The sequence below is a fragment of the Rhinoderma darwinii genome, chromosome 3, assembly GCF_050947455.1.
Source record: "Rhinoderma darwinii isolate aRhiDar2 chromosome 3, aRhiDar2.hap1, whole genome shotgun sequence".
Classification (NCBI taxonomy): domain Eukaryota; kingdom Metazoa; phylum Chordata; class Amphibia; order Anura; family Rhinodermatidae; genus Rhinoderma; species Rhinoderma darwinii.
In genome coordinates this window covers 289,132,940-289,159,054 of record NC_134689.1, presented here as the reverse complement: position 1 = coordinate 289,159,054, position 26,115 = coordinate 289,132,940, and the positions used below count along the sequence as shown (strand labels likewise).

The 26,115-nt window shown below is 44.6% G+C and overlaps 1 protein-coding gene across 1 annotated transcript in view; it reads right to left on the bottom strand.

Moving 5' to 3' along the window:
* The window catches only part of GALK2 (galactokinase 2), a 331,206-nt gene that overhangs the window by 11,495 nt on the left and 293,596 nt on the right, over positions 1-26,115 (bottom strand). The window contains exon 9 of the mRNA XM_075858034.1: positions 17,442-17,643. Within this exon, the coding sequence (XP_075714149.1) occupies positions 17,442-17,643 (202 nt within the window). The remainder of the gene's footprint in view (positions 1-17,441; positions 17,644-26,115) is intronic.

The window sequence follows — 26,115 nt, the reverse complement described above, 5'->3', positions numbered from 1 at the left end:
TCTTTTATCCCTTTTATTTTCATAAACTGTTTGATTGCATTGTAACTGTATGTATATTTTTTTATCTTTTATTCTGACAACTATTTTATGTATTGCACTGCACTATTGTGTATTAAATCTGAAATATTTATAAGTCTCTTCCTTGTAGTCTTACAGAACTTAATCTTCCGAAGGTGAGGAACGTTACCTGTATTTTATGTTCAATTTAGATAACCTGTGTTATAGGAACTGGTGTTAAGGGAACATAGAGACTTAGGCCCCTATTGCCTAGATAAGTATAGGTGGTGGTAGCATACTGTGGTATAAATTATTGGGGTGTTGGAAACTACGGGAGTAATTTAGCATAATCCGGTCATCTAGAGTAGGTGGGCGTGGATTTATGAGGTAAATTAATAAACTCAGTAGTGTAGTTCACCCCTGTGACGTGACCTGAGATCGGCGATCGTCACAGATTGGTGGCAGCGGTGGGATAGTGTTATTGTAATTTACACTGTTAAAGACGTTAAGTGTTTTGTTTAAGAAATTAACCTTTACACTTAAGGGCTGGAGTATCTTTGAAAATAATACAACAGTCCACAAGGAAGAACTCAGTGCATACTATTTGTCAGCTAACATACATACGTGCAAAACAGTTTCCCTTCCCCTTCTTGTTTTTTCTTTTCTTTCTTTTATTTTTAAAAACCACTGATAAGATGGCAGAGGTGTATAGAAATAAGAGGAAAGATGAACTGCTAGTCCTCTGTGAGGAGAGAAGGCTGGACGGAACGAACAAAAGTAAAGCGGATCTGATCCAAGCGTTGGTGGCAGATGATACACAGCTCCACCATCCCGAGGGACCAGAGCAGGAAACTTCAGCCTCAGAGGAACGGACAGGAGACTCCAGTCAGGAACTGGCTGGGCATGGCAGTACCAGCAGTACCAGGTCTCAAAACGGTATGGAGTCTTCTCTTTCTCTAATCCTCCAGCAGATTGGCAACTGTGATCCGAATATGCGGATGCAACTGGTGATGCAAGAGCGCCAAGCAGAGCGAGAAGCTGCACAACGCCAAGCAGAGTTTGCACAACGCCAAGCAGAGTTTGCACAACGCCAAGCAGAGTTTGCAGAACGTCAAGCGGAGCGAGAAGAACGCCAGGCAGAGCGGGAGTACCAGCTCAAGTTGACCCAAATGCAGCTGCCAAGTGCTTCATCCTCACCTCAGAGTGAGTCCACAGGCACAATCAACCTTAAACCCCGTCTAGAGCGTTTCCCTGTCATGGAGAAAGACGGCGATCTGGATGTTTATTTGAAAGGTTTTGAAAAGGTCTGCAGACAATTCCAACTGCCACCTGCAGACTGGGCTAAGTATCTGACTCCAGGGCTGAAAGGCAAAGCTCTGGAGGTGTTTGCAGCCCTGCCCACAACTATCGATCAAGATTATGAGGCTATTAAAAAGGCCTTAATCCAACGATTTAACCTCACCCCAGAGGTATACAGGAAACGATTTCGGGCTTTGCAGCGCACGGGTACTGACAGTTACTCAGACCTGGCCGATGGACTAAAGATCCACTTCAGGCAGTGGACGCAGGGATTAGCTGTCAACACCTTTGAAGATTTGGAGGATCTGATGATCCTGGACCAGTTTCTCCACACCTGTCCTATGGAAGTACGACAGTTTATTTTGGACCGTGAGCCCAAGACCCTGGATAAAGCTGCCCAGATAGCGGATGTATATGCCGCCAACAGAGCGCCAGAGGCGCGAAAGCCTGCTGTTCCAGGCTGGAAAGGGGGAAAGCCCCCTATTAACACTTTTGCCCCTACTCGCAGATCACCAGGAGGTGTTGCCCCTGCCCCACTTCCCAGGCCTGCTGTTGATAATCGCAGGTGTTTTGGATGCAACCAAGTGGGGCATATCAGCACTGCTTGCCCAGAGAAGAGGAAAACTACCCCTTTGCCCAAACCATCTATTTTGTCCCCAGCAGTTTTGTTTGTGGGTGGGAGGGAGAGGGCATCTTGTGACAATTTACAAGCGGTCACTGTGGGCAAGACGGTTACCATGGGACTGAGGGACACTGGTGCCGAAATGACTCTTGTCCACCCAGAGCTTGTTTCTTCAGAAGACATTATCCCAGGAAAAACTCTAACTGTTTCTGGAGTTGGTGGTCTGATCCCGGCCTTACCCATGGCACGAGTTTACCTGGATTGGGGGGCGGGAAGAGGGATGATGGATGTGGGAGTGACGGATAAAATCCCCACTAATGTGTTACTAGGAACCGATCTGGGACGTTTAGTCTCCAGATATATTTCTTCAGACCTTGAGGAGGACTCTAGCGTACTTGCTGCCCCATGTGTGTCACCGCAGGTAGTATATGATAATAATGAAACTGTCAATACTAAGGAATGTGAAGACCCTGTGTCCAGCAATGTTATAGAATTACATAATGTTACTGTGCTTAGTGATAACCTAGACTCATCTAACAATGCATTGGATATAGACTGTATAACTAGCAATGATGTAGGATGTGGGGATTGTATAGCGTCAGATAATGATTTGTGTGTAGATTTAGTAGCGGAAAACGTCATAAACATGCATGAAATCCCTGTCACATCCACACACACACCAGTACACCAAGACGGGGAGAATGTTGTGTCCATTTCTCCTGTGACGCGCAGTCAGGGTGCCTGTAACACAAACCTGTGTCTGGGTTCTGGGCCCCCTACTGTGTCTGCTACAGAGGAAGTGGGGACAGCTGACAGCCCGCAGCCAGCGGCAGAAGTTAGTCAGAATGTGTTGCTATCAGCCAGTACAGACGCAGAATGTCAGTTGTTTCAGACGGCCCTACGCACTGACGATAGTCTGCAGAAGCTGCGACAGCTGGCTGATCGGACCCCAGAGGAGGGGGACACTGAAAAAATAACCTGGGACCAGGGGAGACTATATAGACAAAGTATTTCCACTGACCCCCAGCAGGATGCATTAAAAGACAGGCAACTAGTGGTGCCACGTCAGTTCAGGGAACAACTCCTGCGGGTGGCTCATGAGATACCACTAGCTGGTCACCTAGGGATAAGTAAGACTAAGAGTCGTTTAAAACACAATTTTTACTGGCCTGGCCTGGGGAATGATGTGACAGATTACTGCCGTTCCTGTATTGTGTGCCAAAGGATGGGGAAGTCGGGACCTGTGCACCGGGCCCCCCTCATTCCTTTGCCCATAATTGATGAGCCTTTTCGACGGATTGCTGTGGATCTGGTAGGGCCCTTGGCCATACCCAGCAGTTCTGGAAAGCGCTTTATCCTGACGGTAGTGGATTATGCCACACGTTACCCAGAAGCCATAGCATTATCCTCCATCAGGGCTGATAAGGTAGCAGACGCCCTTCTGACCATATTTTCCCGTGTAGGATTTCCCAGGGAGATGCTCACAGATCAGGGGACCCAGTTTATGTCAAATTTGATGCAGTGCCTCTGTAAGAAAATACAGGTGCAACACCTGGTGGCCAGCCCTTACCATCCTCAGACTAATGGTCTGTGTGAAAGGTTTAACGGGACCCTCAAGCAGATGCTACGAATGCTTGTGGCGTCCCAAGGGCGAGACTGGGAGCGTTATCTCCCGCACCTGCTATTTGCTTACAGAGAGGTACCGCAGGCATCAACCGGTTTCTCACCCTTTGAGCTCCTGTATGGAAGGAGGGTACGGGGACCCCTAGATCTCATGAAAGAAGCATGGGAGGGAGAATTGGTTACACCAGAGGTCTCTGTGATAGATTATGTCTTGAAATTCAGAGAGAGGATGCAGGAACTGACAGGCCTAGTACATGAGAACATGGTGCAGGCACAGGCAAGTCAGAAGAGGTGGTATGATAGGAATGCCCGAGAGAGAGTGTATGCGGTGGGTCAGAAGGTATGGGTACTGGTCCCTATGACCCAAAACAAACTCCAGGCAGCATGGGAAGGCCCATATCCAATTCATCAACGCCTCAACGATGTGGACTACGTAGTCACGATCGATCATGTTCGCAAGAAACACAAAGTTTTTCATGTGAATATGATCAAGGCGCATTATGACCGGGATATGTGCGCTCTGCCAGTCTGCAGTTTGCCAGAGGAGGGAGAAAGTGAAACACTGCTGGATTTAGTGGCTTCCGCAAAGGATATAGGATCCATTGAGGATGCCGTAGTCAATTCACAGCTGTCTGAGGGTCAGAAGTTCCAGCTGCAGGAGGTACTTAACCCCTTCCTTGCCACTTTTACAGGGAGACCTGGGAGAACTCCGCTAGCAACTCACCATGTAGACACGGGGCATCACCAACCTGTTAGGCAAGCAGCTTATAGAGTTTCCCTAGAAGTGAGGGCTGACATGAAGAAAGAAATAGAGGAAATGTTAGGGCTGGGCGTGATCCAGGAGTCTCAAAGTGCCTGGGCATCACCTGTAGTGCTTGTCCCCAAACAGGACAAGACAACACGATTTTGCGTGGACTACAGGAAGTTGAATACCATCACTGTGTTTGATGCGTATCCAATGCCCCGCATAGATGAGCTTTTGGATCAGCTAGCCGGTGCCCGGTACCTAACAATTATGGATTTAAGTCGGGGGTATTGGCAAATCCCTATGTCCGTGGAAGCGCAGGAGAGGTCCGCTTTCATCACCCCCTTTGGACTCTATGAGTCCAAGGTAATGCCCTTTGGTATGAAAAATGCTCCTGCCACATTCCAGCGCTTGGTGAACAAGCTGTTAGAGAAGTTTGAAGGGTTTGCTGTCGCTTACCTGGATGACATTGCTGTATTCAGTCAGACCTGGGAGGATCACCTGACCCACCTGTCACAGGTGCTCAGGCGTATCCAGGATGCAGGACTGACCATCAAGCCTGGAAAGTGTCAAATCGGCATGACCGAAGTGCAGTACCTCGGGCACAAGGTGGGTGGAGGGACACTAAAGCCAGAGCCAGGAAAGGTTGATGCAATTTCTGCCTGGCCCACTCCTAAGACCAAAAAACAGGTTATGTCCTTTTTGGGGACCGCAGGATACTATAGAAAGTTTGTTCCTAACTATAGTTCCCTAGCAAAACCTTTGACAGACCTCACAAAGAAGAAACAGCCTCAAATAGTTAATTGGACTGCCGACTGCGAGAGTTCTCTGTCAGCTTTAAAAGCTGCCCTTGCTAGCTCCCCAGTCTTGCAAAGCCCGGATTTCACTCGTAAGTTTGTGGTGCAGACTGACGCCAGCGCCTATGGGCTAGGCGCAGTGCTCAGCCAGGTAAATCCAGAAGGGCATGAACATCCAATAATGTATTTGAGCAGAAAGCTTCTACCGAGGGAGGTTGCGTATGCCACTGTAGAGAAGGAATGTTTGGCCATTGTATGGGCCTTGCAGAAATTACAGGCATACCTCTATGGGCGCAGATTTACCGTAGTGACCGACCACAACCCACTTAGTTGGTTGCACAGGGTAGCAGGTGATAACGGGAAGCTGCTGAGATGGAGTTTAGCCTTGCAACAATATGATTTCACTATCCAGCACAAAAAGGGCAGTGAGCATGGCAACGCAGATGGGTTATCGCGCCAGGGGGAAGCTGCGGAGATCGGCTTGGGATATTGATGGCTATATCAATGATCCCATGCCATGTCTTAAGGGGGGAGGTGTGGTGTTATAGGTAAGAGAATCAAAAGTAGGTTACTAGGAGGTAATTTCATAACTCCCTCTGACACAGAAGATACATCTGATTTGCATAGGAAATGCAGATCTTTGGCCATCAAAGGATGTCCACTGTCCGACAAATGTTTAATTGGCTCTTTCCTCACCAAGGTGCGAGATGTGCTGATTAAGGATTTGTCACTAGGGCTGACCAAACATCCTGACCAAACATCTAAAGCTATGCAAATGGATGCCTGTGGTGTGTCTGTCTGTGGACCAGGAGAAACATGGGAGAATGGCATGGTGTTCAAAGAAAGTATGATACATCAAGGCAAACCCCGTCATAATTTATATTTGTAATGACCCACATAGCTAGTTATGATCAGGGAAAATAGCCCTCATATATATGTCAAATTCAGATCCCTACACTCAGAGGAACTACCTGGGATTGGCTATTGGCTAAAAACATGGGCCTATTATAGTGGTGTTTGATATGCCCTGGTTGGTAAATGTCTGCACAGGTGAATGCAGGTAATATTATATTTCTAGGGGATTCCTGCAAGGACACATGATCACTTTTATGTTTCTCTATAGAAATACAACTGTGTAATGGGAGGAGTACCCTTCATTATCATATGAACAGCCTCCTCTCAGTGACATCACCAGCCAGTGAACTGGAGGGAAAAAACTGGGTTTAAAATGCCATGAGAAGTGAGGGTCAGTGTCAGTCGTTGGGGATCCATATCTCGGTTGGAGTGACTGCCCATATTTTCAGCTGTCCCCACAGCCAGGATATCGCCGCTGTACATCAGTAAGGTTTTGTTCTGTTTCTTTTATCCCTTTTATTTTCATAAACTGTTTGATTGCATTGTAACTGTATGTATATTTTTTTATCTTTTATTCTGACAACTATTTTATGTATTGCACTGCACTATTGTGTATTAAATCTGAAATATTTATGTCTCTTCCTTGTAGTCTTACAGAACTTAATCTTCCGAAGGTGAGGAACGTTACCTGTATTTTATGTTCAATTTAGATAACCTGTGTTATAGGAACTGGTGTTAAGGGAACATAGAGACTTAGGCCCCTATTGCCTAGATAAGTATAGGTGGTGGTAGCATACTGTGGTATAAATTATTGGGGTGTTGGAAACTACGGGAGTAATTTAGCATAATCCGGTCATCTAGAGTAGGTGGGCGTGGATTTATGAGGTAAATTAATAAACTCAGTAGTGTAGTTCACCCCTGTGACGTGACCTGAGATCGGCGATCGTCACAGATACGATTATGGCAATACCAAATTTATATAGTTTTTATATGTTTTACTACTTTTACACAATAAAAACCCTTTTTATAAATAAAATGTTTTAGTGTCACCATCTCCTGAGAGCCATAACTTTTGTATTTTTATGTCGATGGAGCTGTGTTAGGGCTTGTTTTTTGCGTGACACACTGTAGTTTTTATTGGTACCATGTTTGGCTACGCGCGACTTTTTTATTCCATTTTATTGTAAACAACGTGACCAAAAAAGGAAATTCTGGCATTGTTTTTTATTGTATTTTTTTGCGGTGTTCACCGTGCGGGATAAATAACATTATATTTTTATAGGTCACGCCGATACGAACGCGGCAATACCTATTATGTCTAGTTTTTGTCTTTTTTTCCATTTTTTTCTAATTATAAATGGGCTTGATCAGGGAAACAAGGAGATTATTGTTTTTATTACATAAAACTTTTATTTATTTATCTAAAACTTTTTTTAACCTTTTTTTTTACTTTTTTACACATACTAGGGGACTGGAAGATCTGATCTTCTGATCCCCAGTACAATACACTGCACTACTTCTGTAGTGCAGTGTATTATAGCTGTCATTTTATAACTGACAGTTGAGCCTATTACGTCCTGCCTCGGGCAGGACCTAATAGGCTCCCGTACCGGACAACCAGGAAGCCATTGCTAGGCTGCCTGGTTGCCATTGCAAACATCAGAACACCGCGATTTTTCGCGGGGGGCTAACGGGGTACAGAGGGAGCCCCCTCCCTCTGTATCAATCACTTAAATGCCGCTGTCGCTATTGACAGCAGCATTTGAGGGGTTAAATGGCGGCGATCGGACATAACAGTGATCGCCGCCGTTGCAGCGGGATGTCAGCTGTATATTACAGCCGACACCCGCTGAGGATGAAGCGCGCACAGCTCCTGTGCCTGCTTCATCCTCAGGGCGTTACTGTACGCCCATTTGCGGGAACGAGCCGCTAAAAAGGACGTACAGTAACGCCCATTTGCGGGAAGGGGTTAAATCTCTTAGACATAAATTTAGAGGCCTTATTACCATGAGTAGAGATGAGCGAACCGGGACAACCGAACCCGGTTTCGGTCCGAACATCGGGAAAAGTTCGGTTCGCAGCGAATCCGAACTTCACCGGGTTCGGCCGAACACGTTTTGACCGAACCCGGTCAAAAATATTATACAAATCAGCAGCCACTTGTTTCTATCAATCACTGATAGAGAAAAGAGGCTGCTGATTAAAAATAAAATAAAAAGCATTTCATACGTACCCGGTCGTTGTCTTGGTGACGAGTCCCTCTTCTTCCTCCAGTCCGACCTTCTTTACTGACGCGGCAGCCTGTGATTGGCTGCAGAGGCCGCTGCAGCCTGTGATTGGCTGCAGAGGCCGCGGCAGCCTGTGATTGGCTGCAGCGGTCACATGGGCTGTAACGTCATCCAGGAATGTCGGGCCGGATGTCGAGAGGGACGCGTCACCAAGGCAACGGCCGGGAGACCGGACTGGAGGAAGCAGAAAGTTCTCGGTAAGTATGAACGTCTTTTTTTTTTTACAGGTTACTCTATATTCTGATCGGAATTCACTGTCCAGGGTGCTGAAACAGTTACTGCCAATCAGTTAACTCTTTCAGCACCCTGGACAGTGACTATTTACTGACGTCGCCTAGCAACGCTGCCGTAATGACGGGTGCACACATGTAGCCACCCGTCATTACGGGGCCTCATGCACACGACCGTAAAAACACCCGTTATTACGGGTCGTAATTACGACCCGAAATAGCGGGCCCATAGACTTCTGTTAGCCACGGGTACCTTCCCGTTTTCTCACGGGAAGGTGCCCGTGCCGTTAAAAAGATAGAACATGTTCTATTTTTTTATTTTACGGGCTGTGCTCCTATACTTTATAATGGGAGCACGGCTCGGAAAAACGACCGGCTGCCCGTGGCCGGCCGTGCTCATCTCCTGAAATACTCTGTGCTGCCTTAAACTCTGTGGACAGGTCAGGATCCTGTTTCTTTTAAATGCTGCTGGGGAACCCGCTCGATCCACTATATAAGGCTGTGCTACAGTGCTTGGGAATAAGTGACTGGGGCAGAAGAGGATGGAGGCACAGCCTTATTTAGTGGATCGAGCGGGTTTCCCAGCAGCATTTAAAAGAAACAGGATCCTGACCTGTCCACAGAGTTTAAGGCAGCACAGAGTATTTCAGGAGATGAGCGTGCGGATCTTGTGCGGGGTGGTGACTTGCCAATCATGTGAAGGTGTTATTGAGGACAGGAGTGGAGGAGAGGTAACAGACTGAGAGCTACGTAATGGTAAGAGCAGAGTTCACAGCAGCACAGAATCTGCACGCTCATCTCCTGAAATACTCTGTGCTGCTGTGAACTCTGCTCTTACCATTACGTAGCTCTCAGTCTGTTACCACTCCTGTCCTTACTATAACCTTCACATGATTGGCAAGTCACCACGTAATGGTAAGAGCAGAGTTCACAGCAGCACAGAGTATTTCAGGAGATGAGCGTGCGGGGTGGTGACTGGCTGCAGAGGCCGCGGCAGCCTGTGATTGGCTGCAGAGGCCGCGGCAGCCTGTGATTGGCTGCAGAGGCCGCGGCAGCCTGTGATTGGCTGCAGAGGCGGTCACGTGACGTGCGTGACCGCCACTACAGCCTGTGATTGGCTGCAGCGAGCGGCGACATGGATCAAACGTCATCGCTGGAGGCCAGACAGGAGGAATGTAAGTATGAACGTATTTTTTTTTATTTTATTACATTAAAATTGTATTTTCCGCGTGCCGAGCATGGTACTGTCAAGGTTGCTGAAAGAGTTAGTGCAGCCTATTAACTCTTTCAGCACCCTGGACAGTACCATGCTCGGCGCACGGAAATTACAGGTTCGGTAAGAACTAGTTCGGTCCGAATCAAACTTTTCCGTGAAATTCGGCGAACTAGCCGAACCGAACTTTTCATAAGTTCGCTCATCTCTAACCATGAGCATAAAATTTATGCTTAGAATGCATAAAGGATTGATTTCGCGGAAGACACATTTAGCTTATTCAGCAATTGAGTTCTCACGGAAGCTAATTCCTGTGTATGTTGTAAGGCTATAGAGGCTTTATTTAATCTTTCCACAATCTGATTTTTTTAAAAAAAAGTCGTCGACACACTTGGTCCTCTCGCTCTGAAAATGAGAGCAATAACTAATGAATTGTCCTCGAATGAAAGCCTTGTGAGCATCCCAGACTACAGCAGAGGAGACGTCAGGGGTTTCATTAAATTGAAAAAAGTCTGTCAATTTAGCGTTAAAATCGTCCTGGACAACAGTAGAACCGAGGATAGAATCGTTCAACCGCCATGTAGCTGAACGTTTAGGCATGTCCTGGAAGGTTCAGCGTTAAAAAAAATAGGGGCATGATCGGAATATAACTGCGAACCAATCTCCACTTGGGAAACGTATTTGAAGGAAGACTTAGACAAGAAAAAAGAATCTAATCTATGATAGGAGGAGTTCACAGAGGAATAAAAAGTGTAATCTAATTGAGTCGGGTTAAGGCACCACCATACATCAACTAGCCCATAAGATACTAGCAGAGATCTAAATTTACACAGGAGCTTAAATGGACAAAGTAGATTTTTTAGAGGAGGAGTCAACCAGTGGATCAATGGACAAGTTGAAATCTCCACCTATAAAAACGAAACCTTCTGTAAATGCGTCTAACAAGGCAAACATGGAGATCAACCATTCAATTTGACCAGAGTTTGGAGCGTAAAAATTGGCAAAAGTAAATGTCTGATTCCCAATAGTTCCCTTCAAAAATAAATACCTCCCTTCCGCATCCTGAACATGAGACAAATATTTAAAAGGACAATTGCGACTAAAGCCGATACTCATGCCTCTTGAAGCAGAATGCGGAAGCGCACAATGATGTCACACAGGGAAAGTGGAGAAGGAAAGGTTAGGGAAATGATTCAATTTAAAATGCGTCTCCTGTAAAAGTATAACATCACAGAAAGCCTTCCTGAGAAATGAAAAGACTTGACACCTCTTAGTTAAACCCTCTAACATTGTACGAAACAACTTTCAAAGAAGCCATAGGTATAATATCAAATGAAACTTAAGAAAATAAGTATAGCAAAATAAGTAATTAGTAAAGCAGAACAATAAGTCGTTTTGTAGAGTCAGTGACATGATAAAATAATAAAGAATTACTTTGGTCCGTAGAAGATCCATAAGGGGTTTAAGCTTCCTCCGCTTTTGTAGAGTAATGGCAGCCAAATCCTGATAAATTGAGATCACTGTGCCTTTAAATAGAAAAGGATTTTGTCTTTAACCTTGAAGTTCAGAGAGCGACAAATTATGTCTCGTGGAGGTTCATTGGCTTTGGGTTTTGGGTGCAATGCCCTGTGGGCACGTTCAATGACAATCTCATCATCCACAGAAGTGTCCCCCAAAAGCGAACAAGAAATAAACAAAATGGCAGCTGGGATTTCCTCAGAGGACACAGATTCTGGAACACCACGGAAACGCAAATTGTTTCTGCAGCCACGATTTTCCTGATCCTCCAGCGATCTGAAAATAGTATTAAAGGTAGTCTGGCATGAGGAAAAGTTTTGCACAATGGCTGCATTAAAATCCAATATGGCCGCCTGGGTATTTTCCAGTGTTTCAACCCTATGGCCAATTTGTTTAATGTCTTGTTTAATTTCAGCAATATCCTGCACTGCTGGTTCTAGAGTTTTAGCCAGTACCTGCTGAAAGAATCGTCTCGCCAAAGGTAAGTCCCCAGTAGCCAACGTGTCTGCAGCTTCAGTGTCAGTGTCAGAGGTGTCAGCACTCTCAACTCCTTTCTGCCGGCGAGACGACGGCGCCATCTTGGGACTCCGCGGCGGGAGAGAAGTGGATTTCTTTTCAAAGAATTTCTCCACTTTGGCTTGTGAGGGAGCTGGGGCAATAGTTTTTCTGCCTACTATCTTGACCATTTTGAGGTTGTTGCTGCTTCCGTGAGCTTCAGTGGGTTGCTGGATGTACGGAGCTCAGCAAAACATGTCCATGCAGTCTCTCTGCTAGCTCTGCCCCCGTTAGACCCCCTTTTTAACCCCCTATAGTAGTTAGACCACCTTTTGCCCCATATAGCAGTCAGAACTCCTTTGTGCCGCCCCTATAGTATTTAGGCCCCCTTTGTGTTTCTATACAGTATTTAGGCCCCCTTTGTGCCACCGATATATAGTTAGGCCCACTTTCCCCCCCATAAAGTTTGATTCCCTATTGCGGAAATTAAAGAAAAAAAACAAAAAACATTCACCTGACTCTGTTGGCACGACAATCGGATTAATCCTCTGCCTGCTATTCGCACCCTGCTGCAGTGACATTACATCACCGGTGCAGGGACACCAACATCCTCTAGTAGGCCACAGGCCTTAAATAGCCAGTAACCTACAAGAATAAATGGCGGGGCAAGGAGTCCCACTAAGAAGCAGCTTGGTGCCTGGGCCCCCATATCAGCTCCCCATACATTATAATGCCCCCATATCAGCCCCCATACAGTATAATGCCCCCATACAGTATAATGCCCCCAATATCAAATACCCATACAGTATAATGAACCCCATATCAGCTCCCCATATAGTATTATGCCCCCACATATCAGCCCCCATACAGTATAATGCCCCCCCATATCAACCCCCATGCAGTGTAATGCCCCCCACCTTATCGGTCCCCATGCCATATCAGCCCCCCTTACAGTACAATACCCCCCGCCAGATCAGCCCCCATACAGTATAATACCCTCCGCCATATCAGCCCCCCATTCAATATAATGCCCCCCACCATATCAGCCCCCCATTCAATATAATGCCCCCCAGCATATCAGCCCCCCATTCAATATAATGCCCCCCTGCCATATCAGCCCCGTGATACAGTGTAATGCCCCCATATGTGCATAATAGAAAAATAACAATTACTCACCTATCCCCGTTCCCACGCCGGGTCCAGGATCCTTTGCCTCCTCCGATGTGTGCTGTGAGTGACTCGGCGAAGACAGGCGCGATGATGTCGCTAAATCGCGCCTGCCTGCATCGAGCCGCTCAGGGCACAGTGAATGCTGGAGCAAGGAGTCAGCCATCAGCTCCTTGCTCCAGCATTGAATGGAACCGGGACCTCGGTGAGTGACTCACGACCCCCCGGAGGTCTTCACCCGACCCCCCAGGGGGACGCAACACACACTTTGTAATGTATTGTGTTGTGTTGTATTGTGCAGTTTGCAGTGGAGAGAGGAGAAGGGGCTGTAATTTAACCCCCCCCCCTCTCCACCGCAAACACAGACAGCACAATACAACACAATACATTACAACACAATACAACACAACACATTACAATACAGACTCTGCAGCTCACCTGGAGTCCTCCGCATCGGCTCTTTCACGCTGGCTGGAACGGCCCTCATGTGACGTCACAGTCACATGGTACACTAAGTACTCCACTAAGTACCATGTGACCGTAACCAGGATGTGCCGGATTCACGGCACAGAAAATTTATTTAATCAGCATGCTGTATGGCAACGGGGGCCCAGTGGGCCCCCCAGGCTTAGGGGCCCGGTCGCAACTGCGACCCCTATAGCTACACCACTGGCCCATAGGCTTAGTAAGGCAAAAAATATACCTGCCTCTGTCCCAAGAACTGTGATAGTAAGTGTCCATTACTTTCACAATAAAGAAGGGTTTATGAGAGCTGTACAGCTATACCAGCGAAGTACCAAAATGTAATTACTCTCCAGGACCTTTCTCAGGCCACACTGGCATAACGGAGAGAATTTAAGGACATCACATCGATCTTGAAATCAAAAGATATACTTTATTGATGGGGTTTACCCCTAAAGCGGAATTTTACTGAAGACGATATCATGCATACCTGGCGCAGCCTAAAATTTGCACAGGATGTATTTTTTTTCCTGGAGATGGCTAAACAAAGAGCCTCGAAAAAACACTAATTCAAAAACTATCCTGGAAAAAGTAACACTGGACTGTAAAGAAAATATGAATCTGTCAGGCCTAGAATACATATCTGCTCCCATTCCCTCTCTTTGCCCTGAAGAAATGAGGACAACAAATAATAATCTTCAGAAAAAAACAGATTGTCCTCGTCAAAAGATATAGGTTTATCTATGTCTTGCCATGCATGCAATGTCATGGTCTATTCTTTTATTTTTTATTATTTTTATTATTTTTTTTGGAGGGGGGCACCAGGAATTAAAACAATAAGTAACGTTCACGGTCTGAATTCACCACAGAAGTGGTTCTTGACCTGGAAATAGGCCTTTGATTTAAACTCTAAAATTGTATTACTACAGGAGACACATCTGACGCCAAAAGACACCAATATGTTTGTTTATCTTCATATTTCCAACTAAAATCCCCAGAAATGTATAGTAGATAAGGATATTCTAGTAGATAAGGATATTCTAGTAGATGAGGATTTGCATGACATCTGGCGATATTTATATGGAGCTCAATGGAATTACTCCCTTCTTTCTAAACCGCATATAACTTATTCCTGTATTGATTTTTTTTTTTTGCTTCATATATATTTACTTCCTTATGTAAACAAAATGTATATACTCCCAATGACACTAAAGAAAATAAACAAGAGAAATAAATAAATTAAATAAATAATATATTGTGTTCCACGCATGAATAAATAATACATGGACGAGTATTGTTCTTACTAAAAGTTTTAGTGTGAAATTTTAAACAACACGGTCCATTTTCAAAGTATCTTCAAATAATGAACTCTTGTAAAATCGTGACAATGTCTGTGTAATTTCAGCTGAAATCATATTGTCAACATAATTTCTCAGTAACCTCAGGCTGTTAGTTATGGTTACAATCTAATTCATAAACATGGGAACTCCATGTGCTTTCTTTGTTATGTGAACAGATTTTAGAGGCAGCAATAGCAACATAAGAAGTCTAGTGAACCATGAATTTTTACCTTTGGTAACATAGCACCAAATACAGCGGGAACAGGGATTTAAATGAATAAAATTTGAGTTATTCTGAATTTTTCCCACAGAGATATACATAAATCTGCAAAGCTTTTCCTGCTTGCTACGCAAAAAATAAAAATAAATATGTCATGGTTATGCCAGCAGAAGGCCCACAAACCAATGCACAAGAGTGGCAATGCAACCACACAGTCAGGAGCATTGTGCATTCAAAGCACTGTTTGGCTCTGTTCACATCTGCATTAGAAGGCTCCGTTGCAGATTGTGTTCGGTCATATTTTTCTGGGAAAACGGCAGACACCAGGACAGAACCCGATGTACTTCATTATAAGTCAAAGGGGTTCGCCGGTCGCCTTGAGTGCTCATCCTGTGACGAACTCTGTCATTTTAGTTTTTCTACTCCTATGATGGAACAGAAACGCGGTAACGATGACGCAGATGTGAACTCTGTGAACATTACATTTCATTTCAGCACTCATGTCAAATCAGAACTATGAGGTTAGACTAAAAAGAAAAATCTGAAAAAAAAGGATTTATGATTTTTGCAAAAATCTTATCTAACCCCGATGCACTTTCCCTAGTGCTAAACTTGTCTCTTTGAATATTGTCTTAAAAAAAAGGGTTATTTTCTTTCTAAACCACTAGCACACTGCAAACAACAATTCTTCTTACGAGGAGAATTTTAGCCCCTAGGGTCTCTTTCTTGGATCGTTACCTCAACACTTCCTGACCATGGGCTGTCACTTTAACCACAAAACAACATTTAGTACGAACCTTCTATTTGACTGGCACTGAGAAATAGCTGGTAGACAATGTAACTGGACAGTTCTATTCACTCAAAAAGCAAACTAAAAGACTTTCCTGCCTATCCCTAAAACAAAGCAATTACAAAGCCAATACAGAAGAAGTGCTTCCACCAGCATGGCTCAGAAGATAGAGACCATGGTGTATATGTTGAAAGGAAAATGTTAAACATAGGTAAATCATAATATTTTATTAACCTCGAGAACCAATTAATATCCCACTTGAATTGAAATTCACATCATCTCACAACGATGATGTAGTTTAAATATTCCTGGCAATAACTGCAATTCCTCAGACTATGTACCATCTTTTAAATGGCAAAACTCCCTCAAGTACGCCAATACCAAATATACCTATGTTACCCACAATTTCTATACTGTATACACATACATTCTAGATCACTTGACACCCCGGACACAAATTTATAGCTCGTTTCTGTGTTTTGGAGGAGCATATTTGCGCCTAAATTTTTCACTCATGTAGAGTATGACCACCACAAGACAATACATGGATACCCCACACTTCTAGAATTGCTTGACAAGATTTTTAAGTTACGGCTTAAATGGTAACCATGCAAAAACTGATCACAAATGTGAACACTTTGCTAAAACAAGATTTATTGGCTCCAAACTATTACAATTCAGCCCCTAACCACCTACACACATTCTAAAACTAGGCTCCCTACTACATTTTTTCTCTAATGCTACTGTAATTTGGGTCCAAAGACAACTTTTGCCGAAAACATCCAAAAATCATAATTTGCAGACACATTTCTTGAAACCAAACTTAAAAGAATGGAGTGTGTTGAATACATAGATACAACACACATGGAAATAACAAAAATGTTAAGCATGCATAACCAAATTGAAACATGTGCTAAGGGGAATTACATTTTCGGTGAGAATGGGTTTGGAGGGATAAGGGTAGGACTGGTGGTGGTAGGGAGTTTCTGTAATGTGGCTGTGTGCACAGCTGAGTGTGCATACAGTATTTGTACAAGGGAGAGTCAAAAATTATCCGCACTCCGGTTATATTAAAACTTCTGTTGGCCGCACTGTCTTATCAGCTCTCTCCCCAGTCACTGCTGTGCATGTGTGTCACCTGATAATTGAGAATTCCTACTTCTCCATCATAAATAATAATTATTCTGAGTAAAAAAAATAATTTGGGAATTACTGCACGATCCAGATATTTTTGAATCTAAACATAGATCGAAAAGGGTCAAAATGTTGATTATTTTGATTGGATATAAATAGTGCTCTAATATTTGGAAAATGCAATTCAATAATTGAATTCAACATGCAAATTTTATATTTTGTAATCTCATACAGCTACACTACCTGACAAGCATGCATTTTTCTTTTCTTCAATGATTCTTTAGCTTATTTTGGTAGTTGCTCTATGCACACATGAAAACCTACTTACTCATAGAAATCATTATAAATTCTATATACATTAAATAAAAATACATCAGAGTTATTGCATGTGCTTTGCAGAAAGAACATGTGCTTAAAAGATTTAAATTGTGGTTAACCTCAAAGAATATAACTTTCTAACAGTTAACCATTTGCTCCCAGAGAGTATTGTACAGCACTACAGTGACCTGCCAAAAATAAAGAAATTAGTCACTTTCTAACTGTGGCGCCAAAGGGGTTGATATTGTGGTAACGTATGTCATTACTTCATCATCTAATCAAACAGGAAGCCAAAAGCTTTTTTTTCAGTGTAGTTGTCAAAACTTACAGACAGATGTCCACCAGCTGATCCAGTTCAGAGCAGCTGCATTCGTACATGTCTCTGCAGCTCACATGGCTCTGGTTCATGAGGTCTCCCAGCAGCTGGACAGCATTGGCAGGTGCCTCATCACAAACTTTCTTAAAAGCCAGAACTCTTGCGGCCTCACTGTACACATGCTTTGCTCTTTGGTATAGTTTGAAAGTGGACACTAAGGAAAGACACAATGTAACATACATAAAAGTGAGGATTAGTACTAAACAATATTTGCATCACAATAAGATTGCAATCATGTCTACTATCATTTATGCAAATGACGAATTTTCTATAAAACAATGCCACATTAATATGATGAATTTGCTATCACTTTTTTTATTGCATGGAATAAATCAAAGTAGAGTGTGTATGGTTTGGATCAGGCAGAAAAAACATTTAAACCAAATTCTAGCTTTATGTACACTTGTGTTCCCGCACCAGAAACTGCAATCAGCAAACAGGAATAGGCCTCACTCTTTATTAATCCTTGCCACATTGCAAGGGAAACTGTATAAAAGGTGTAGGCAATCTTAGCAAGGTAGAGATCTTGGGAGGTTCTTGAGATTGATTTGAAAAAAGGTCCCTGCATGGATATTACCTTTTAAATTAAATGTTGCGCTACAGAATATACAGGAGAATCCAGTACTGTTCAGAAAACACAACAATTATATTCAGTGACTCACAGGTCATGTCTTCTCTGATTGTACCCACTTTACTCACCTTCTCCATCCAGCCCAGACTGCCATGCTTCTTTCAGCTACGACACGTCTCTGCATAATTTGCCCTCCAGACAATTTAGATCCTTCACTTTTCTATCACCCTCCCCATCTTCTCACAGAAAGATTAGTGCCTTACAGAAAGTCCACCTAAAATTACTAGTACCAGATAGTGCCACATACTGTAATTAGTTCCACATACAGCGCCCTCAAACATATTTCTGCCCAACAAATAGTGCCTGACAGTAATAGTGCCACAGAGAGTGTCCACCCCAAAAAATTGTGCCAAGCGGATAGTGCCCCTGACCGTAATAATGCCCAGTAAGTGCCCAAGAAAAATAATTTTGGCAAGTAGATATCGCACCTTAAAGTACTAGTGCCCAATTAGGGCTTCCAAAAAGAAATGTGCAAAGCTGAATGCCTCTATTAGTAATAGTGCTACACCATAGTGCTCCAAATAGTAATAAATGCTCCCCAAGATAGCCCCATTAGTAAAAGTGCCCCCAATAGTAATAATGCTCCCACAGTGTGCCCTCATTAGTGATAGTGCTTCCCTGCAGTGCCCCCATTAGTATTAGTGCCACCCATAGTTCCCTCAATAGTAATAATGCTCCCCAAAAGTGTGCTCATTAGTTATTGCTCCACCACAGGGCCCCCATTAGTAACCGTGCCCCCATAGTGCCCTCAGTTATAATAATGCTCCTCCAGAGTGCCCCATTAGTAAAAGTGCCCCAATAGTAATAATGCTGCCCCAGAGTGCCCCCATTAGTAATAGTGTTTGTCGTTAAGCAACAATTGTTGCATTGATATATACCAGGTGTCCGTTCACTTAATGAGTTAAATAGTATCACTGCCTGAATGAACGATTAAAATACGATTTTTATTGTAGAAAACCTTACTAAAATAAGGGCTAAATAGCCAATTGTACTGTAAAGGCGTAAGCACGGTAGACCATACAGAGGAGGAGCGGTTATAATACTGTTGTTAGCACCATTGCTGCCAAACAACGATTCCCCCTGTCTGCATTATATTATAACACCTGGTCAATCCGTGCCACTAACACGTGCCCCTACGCGTTTCTGCACCGTTATTGGTCACAGTGCTTCATCAGGGGTACACTGATGTGACTTCAACACATCTAATTCGATTGTATGGCCGGGAGACACCTATTGCGTGTCTCATTACATTCACCCGGCTCGTGCACGACACTAGTCAGCTGGTCGAACACGAGCCGAGTGAAATGCCGGACATAAGTAGTACTAGCCCCTCCCTCCCCAGAGCGACGCGGCGGCCGGGCAGCCAACCCGTGTCGAGCCACGTGCATGACGCGGCCCGAGCAGGGCCGGCCCCCCGGTGTTCGCTGTCACCACAGGGGGGAAGGGCAGAAGCGTCCCTAGTGACCAGGGATCACAAGGCGGCCAAGTCTCACTGACATCCGATAAGTGGCTAGGGGAGAGGACCCAGAACAATCCATGGGGGGATTCGAGATTGAGACCGAACAGTCCTCCTCAGAACAGGATCAATCAGACTCTGATACTGCTAGAAACCCCAGTAGGAGAGCTAGGGGAAGTCACAATTCTGGGAAGAGCCCGACCCGTAATTATCAAAGGGGCAGAGGCAGAGGCAAGGGCCCCAATAGGGACGGTTTTTTATCACGAAATCACCCCATCTCGGAATATCTACTAAGAGACAGGAGAGAGATGTAGTGTGTGGGAATCATGAGGACGACCTGCAGATAATTAATCTCTCATCACGTACCCTAACGACTGAGGAGACTAGTATCCTGAAGAAAGGTCTCTCACTTGTGCCCACGAATAGATTCGACCTCTTTATGTGGGTTAAGGACTTGAATCTATTCGTGCGCAAATTAAAATGGAAGAAATTTTTCAAAACCCATGATAGGCGTGAATGCCTTGAATTGGGGATCTCTGAGGAGGATATGCCACATTTCAGAATACTCAATCAATTACTAGAAGAAGATCAGAGAAATGTGGGTGATGGTCCCTTTACGGATTTGAGGCAGCCTTCTACCAGAAATGCCCCCATTAATGACAATACCCCAATGGATGTATTTCTGGAGGTAGTGGTGGACCAGCTTAGGAAAATTGATTCCTCCAGTACTATTAAATTCAACACCTCTAGAGATGAGATGGCAGGCCTACAGGCCCTTGAGCAGGATGACAGTATTGTCATTAAACCATCAGATAAAGGTGGCAATATTGTTGTGATGGATCGTAACCAGTATAGTGACATGTGCCACCGGATTCTGAGTGACACAGCATGTTATAGAATTTTATCGAGTGATCCTATGCCGACTTTTGCAAACCAATTAAAAAGATTGGTAAACCAAGGTAGATCTCTCAATTTGGTGAGCACTAATGAACAACGCTTTATTCTGACCGATCATCCACAATATGCCACCTTTTATAGCCTGCCTAAGGTACACAAAGGCACATCGCCTCTTAAGGGTCGCCCCATTGTCTCTGGGGTTGACAACCTGACTCAGAATGCTAGTCTTTATATTGATCGGATCCTTAGTCCATTTGTATTGGCCCTCCCATCGTATGATCGTGACACGATGGATGTACTTAGACGCCTAGAGGGCATCAAATGTGATCCTGGTGTACATCTGGCCTCACTGGATGTGGAGGCCATGTTCAGCTCTATACCCCATGCCATGGGATGTAGGGCTGTGGAGGATTTTTTGAAGGAAAGGGGAACACATTTCCAGGCTCACAACGAGTTTGTGGTTAGCCTCCTTCATTTTGTTCTCGAACAGAATTTATTTTTGTTCGATGGCAAATTCTTCCACCAGCTTAGGGGGGTAGCAATGGGGACCCCCTGTGCACCCTCCTATGCCAACTTATATCTGGGCTGGTGGGAGAAGATGATTGTATTTGGGGAGGAGATGGATCGATGGACCTCTATGATCATCCTCTGGTTAAGATTTATTGATGACATCATGATTTTGTGGTCTGGAACCAAAGAGGAGTTCAGCGAATTTGTGAGCATCCTTAATGTCAACGAAATGTGGCTCTTTTTTACGTCGGTTATTCATGAGAGCAAAATGACCTTTTTGGATATTAATATACTTAAAACTGAACAGGGATATATACAAACCAATATCTTCAGGAAGGAGACAGCAACCAACAGTCTCCTTCGATGGGAGAGTTGGCATCCCGCACCCCTGAGAAAAGGCATACCTAAGGGTCAATACCTAAGGGTACGTAGGAATTGCTCCACTATGACTGAATTCAAATTAGCTGCTACGGACCTACAAAATAGATTTCATCGTAGGGGCTATCCCCATGATGTCCTTGGATCGGCCTACCGCAATGCAATTCATTGTAATAGGAGTGAACTCCTCAATCCTAAAAAACGCACGACCGATGACAAAATGCGAATCATTGGCACATATGATTCATCTAATCGCGAAGTCATTAGAATCCTACAGACTTATTGGGGGATTCTGCGGACTGACCCAGATGTGGGGGATCTTGTGGGCGCTAGACCTTCTGTTACATACAGGAGGGGTAGGAACATCAGGGATCGTATAGTTCATAGCCACATACTATCCATTCGCCCCACAACATGGCTCACACATAACATCAAGGGCACTTTCAGATGTGGGTCCTGTAAAGCCTGCGAATCCATTTCGTGTGGCAAAAATTTCAACAGCCATGCGACTGGTCGGACATATGACAACAGATCCTTTATCAATTGCAAAACGAAGGGCATCGTCTACTTGATCTCTTGTGTCTGTGGACTGCAATATGTCGGCAAGACAATTAGAGAATTCAGGAGACGAATAAGGGACCATATAGGCGACATTCGTCGTAATGTGGATACTTCGGTGGCCCGACACGTGTGGGAACAGCATGGTGGTGACACCCATGTCATCAAATTTCAGGGGATTGAGCATATAAGGCCATCTGCCAGGGGTGGCAATTGGGACAAGAGGATTTTACAAAAAGAGGCCCAATGGATTTTCCGCATGCATAACATGAAACCGGCGGGTCTCAATGAACAAATATAATTTAATTGCTTCCTCTGAACTTATTGCTATGACCCTGACTGGGTGAATCCCTGCATGTACACCGTACTCTTCATCCCTACCTGCATTCACTACCCCTTGGTCACTTTAGCACGGTCATCTCCAATTCTGCCCTTCTCCCTGCGAGAATTATAATAGTGACCTATACCGTTAGACTATATGGTGAATGGGTCAAGCCCTCCCCTCCCCCTGGTTTCCTCCGAGACACCTACGGGGATCGGGGATGCGGTAATCATCAGTCCCAGGACCGCTGTGTCTCCCGTCCCTCGGATGCCACACGCGGCGATCGAGTATGCCATAGTGGTGGCTCTCGATCGCTGTGTTCCTGTTCTGGGTCCTCTCCCTAGCCACTTATCGGATGTCAGTGAGACTTGGCCGCCTTGTGATCCCTGGTCACTAGGGACGCTTCTGCCCTTCCCCCCTGTGGTGACAGCGAACACCGGGGAGCCGGCCCTGCTCGGGCCGCGTCATGCACGTGGCTCAACACGGGTTGGCTGCCCGGCCGCCGCGTCGCTCTGGGGAGGGAGGGGCTAGTACTACTTATGTCCGGCATTTCACTCGGCTCGTGTTCGACCAGCTGACTAGTGTCGTGCACGAGCCGGGTGAATGTAATGAGACACGCAATAGGTGTCTCCCGGCCATACAATTGAATTAGATGTGTTGAAATCACATCAGTGTACCCCTGATGAAGCACTGTGACCAATAACGGTGCGGAAACGCGTAGGGACACGTGTTAGTGGCACGGATTGACCAGGTGTTATAATATAATGCAGACAGGGGGAATCGTTGTTTGGCAGCAATGGTGCTAACAGTATTATAACCGCTCCTCCTCTGTATGGTCTACCGTGCTTACGCCTTTACAGTACAATTGGCTATTTAGCCCTTATTTTAGTAAGGTTTTCTACAATAAAAATCGTATTTTAATCGTTCATTCAGGCAGTGATACCATTAGTAATAGTGCTCCCCTACAGTGCCCCCAGTAGTAACAATGCAACTTATAGTGCCCTCAATTGTAAAAATCCTGCCCCAGGGTGCTCAGATTAGTAGTAGTGCTCCCCACAGTGCCCCATTAGTAATAGTGCCCCCAAAGTGCTCTGAATTGTGATAATACTCCTCCAGAGTGCCGCCATTAGTAATAATGCCCCAATAGTAATAATGGGCCCCCAGAGTCCACCCATTAGTAATTGTGACCCCAATAGTAATAATGTTAGCCCAGAGTTGCACCATTAGTAATAGTGACCCCAATAGTAATAGTGCATCCCCATAGTGCCCACATTAATAATAATAATGACTCTTAGTGCTTTTAATAGTAATAGTGCTGCCCCAGAGTGCCCCCATTAGTAATAGTGCCCCCAAAAGTAATAGTGCATCCCCAGAGTTCCCCATTAGTAAGTGTGCTCATCCAGTTCTAGTGCTCCTTCCAAGTGTCCCCGTAATTAACTGTACCAAAGTGTAAAAACAAAAATCCAATAGTTACCTAATGGCCATTCCATGTTGTCTTTAGCGATGCGGTGCAGGCTTCTATGAAGCCAGCTAATGAACACTGTTGCTACAGTGGGGGAGCCTTCTCCTTTCCCAAGCTCCTTTGTTCTAGTGACAGTTCATCGACACATACGTGCCCAGCACCTGGCTCTATGGCAACCTGGACAGTTAAGTGATTGATTTCCTGGCCGCAATCTACTTGGCACCCGTCGGCGATTGACCTGTTGATCGCGATCGACTGGTTGCCGAACCTGACCTTTAGTAAATCTAAAATGGATGGCCACCACAACTAGAGTTTTTAGCACGCTGGTCAGCCCTACATTTTCAGCAGATAGCTACATCTCTATAACTTTTGACCAGGCCCATTGATAAGTAGGGAAGCAGCCTAAACAAGCCACATTAAGAAAAATCATATAATTCCTTTACAGCAGGGTACTGATTTTCCGTGGAAAGGGACAATAAAAAACCTGACCAATATTTAACTTTCTCCGAACAGTGCCATGAAAAAACACTTTCAGCAACTCCCCTGGAGCATTGGCTTTAGTTGAATAACTTTACGCCTCAAAATCAACTAAAAAAATACATTTACAAAAGTTCTGCATAACTAATGTGGGATCTATAGAACTTCAAGCACAATACATGACACACCCTGAGCTATACAGCCAGGCAGGCACAATAAAATGGGGGCAAACTGGTGGCAGACATACACTATAAGGCCAAAAGTCTGTGGACACCTGACCATCACACATATACGTATGAGCTTGCTGGATATCCCATTCTAAAACCATGGTTGTTAATATGGAGTTGGGCCCCCTTTTACATCTAGGACAGCCTCCATTCTTCTGGGAAAGCTTTATATAAGATTTTGGAGTTTGTCTGTGGGAATTTATGTCCATTGAGCCAAAAAAACATTTATGAGGTCAACCACTGATGTTGGACGAAAAAGCCTGGCTCGCAATCAGGGTTCCAATTCATCCTAAAGGTGTTCGAGGTTGAAGTCAGGGCTCTGTACAGGCAACTCATGTTCCTACATGCTAAACTCATGTCTTTATGGAGCTCACTTTAGGCACTTGGGCACAGTCATGCTGGAACACAAAAGGAATGTTGGAAGCAAACAATGTTCTAAAATATCTTTGTTTTCTGTAGAAGTAACATTACCCCTTCACTAGAAATAAGTGGCCTAGTCCAAACCCTGAAAAACAGCTCAGATCGTTATCCCTCCACAAAATTTTACAGTAGGCACTACACATTCTGTTAGGTGGTATTCTACGGCTATCAGCCAAACCCAGATTTGTCAATCAGACTGCAAGATAGTAAAAGGTGAGTCATCACTCCAGAGAAGACGTTTCCACTGCTCCGGAATCCAGTGGCAGCGTGATTTATACCAATCCGGCCAATGCTTGGCATTGCACATGGTAATGGTAGGCTTGTGTGCAGCTGCTCGACAATGGAAATCCATTTCATAAAGCTCCCAACGCACAGTTCTTGTGCAGATGTAAATTCCAGAGGCAGTTTGGAACTAAGTAGTAAGTGACACCACAGACGACAGGTGATTTTGATGTACCACACGATTCAGCACTTGGCAGCCCCGCTCTGTCCATTTGTGTGGTATACCATTTCGTAGAAGTTGTTGTTACTCATAGATGCTTCCACTTCACAATAATGGCACTTACAGATGACCAGGTCAGATCTAGCAGATTAGAAATTTCACAAAGTGACTTGTGGTCAAAAGTGACATCCTACGACAGTGCCACGGTTAAAGTCAATAAGTACGACCCCCTACTACTACCAATGTTTGTTTATGGAGATTTCATGACTAAGTGCCTGGTATTATGCACTGGTTTGCAATGTGTGTAACTGAAATACCTGAACTCCATAATTAGGAGAGGGTGTCTACATACTTTTGGCCATATAGTGTATAACTATTGACAGCTACTGGCCAAAACGAGCCACTGCGGCTTTTCACCTGCTCGGCAGTGTGTCATCCGGACCCAATGCGTCACCGTTGCAATGAGACACCACGGGTCTTCTCTGCTTAGTACGGCTCCAGACGCAGGATCGGGACCCAGCGTGGCATGTGATGTCATTCTACCTGGACCTTAAAGGGTAACTACTTCAGTGTTTCAGTTTCCTGGCATTTTTCCTGTCAGTTCCTGTGTTTGACTCAACTTTCTGCATGATCAAACTTATCTGTGTACCGGCCTCCAGCCTGACTCTGCCTCCTGACACTGATTACTGGACATCACATTGCCTGCCTGTTACTGAGCCAGAACTGTTTGACTATGAAAATGTTTATACCTGCCATCTGCAGCCCACTGTCTATTGTGGACTATCCAGGGGACCGCAACCTGGGAATCTAACTCACAAAGTCCATGGGATTTAAGGGCGATTCCTT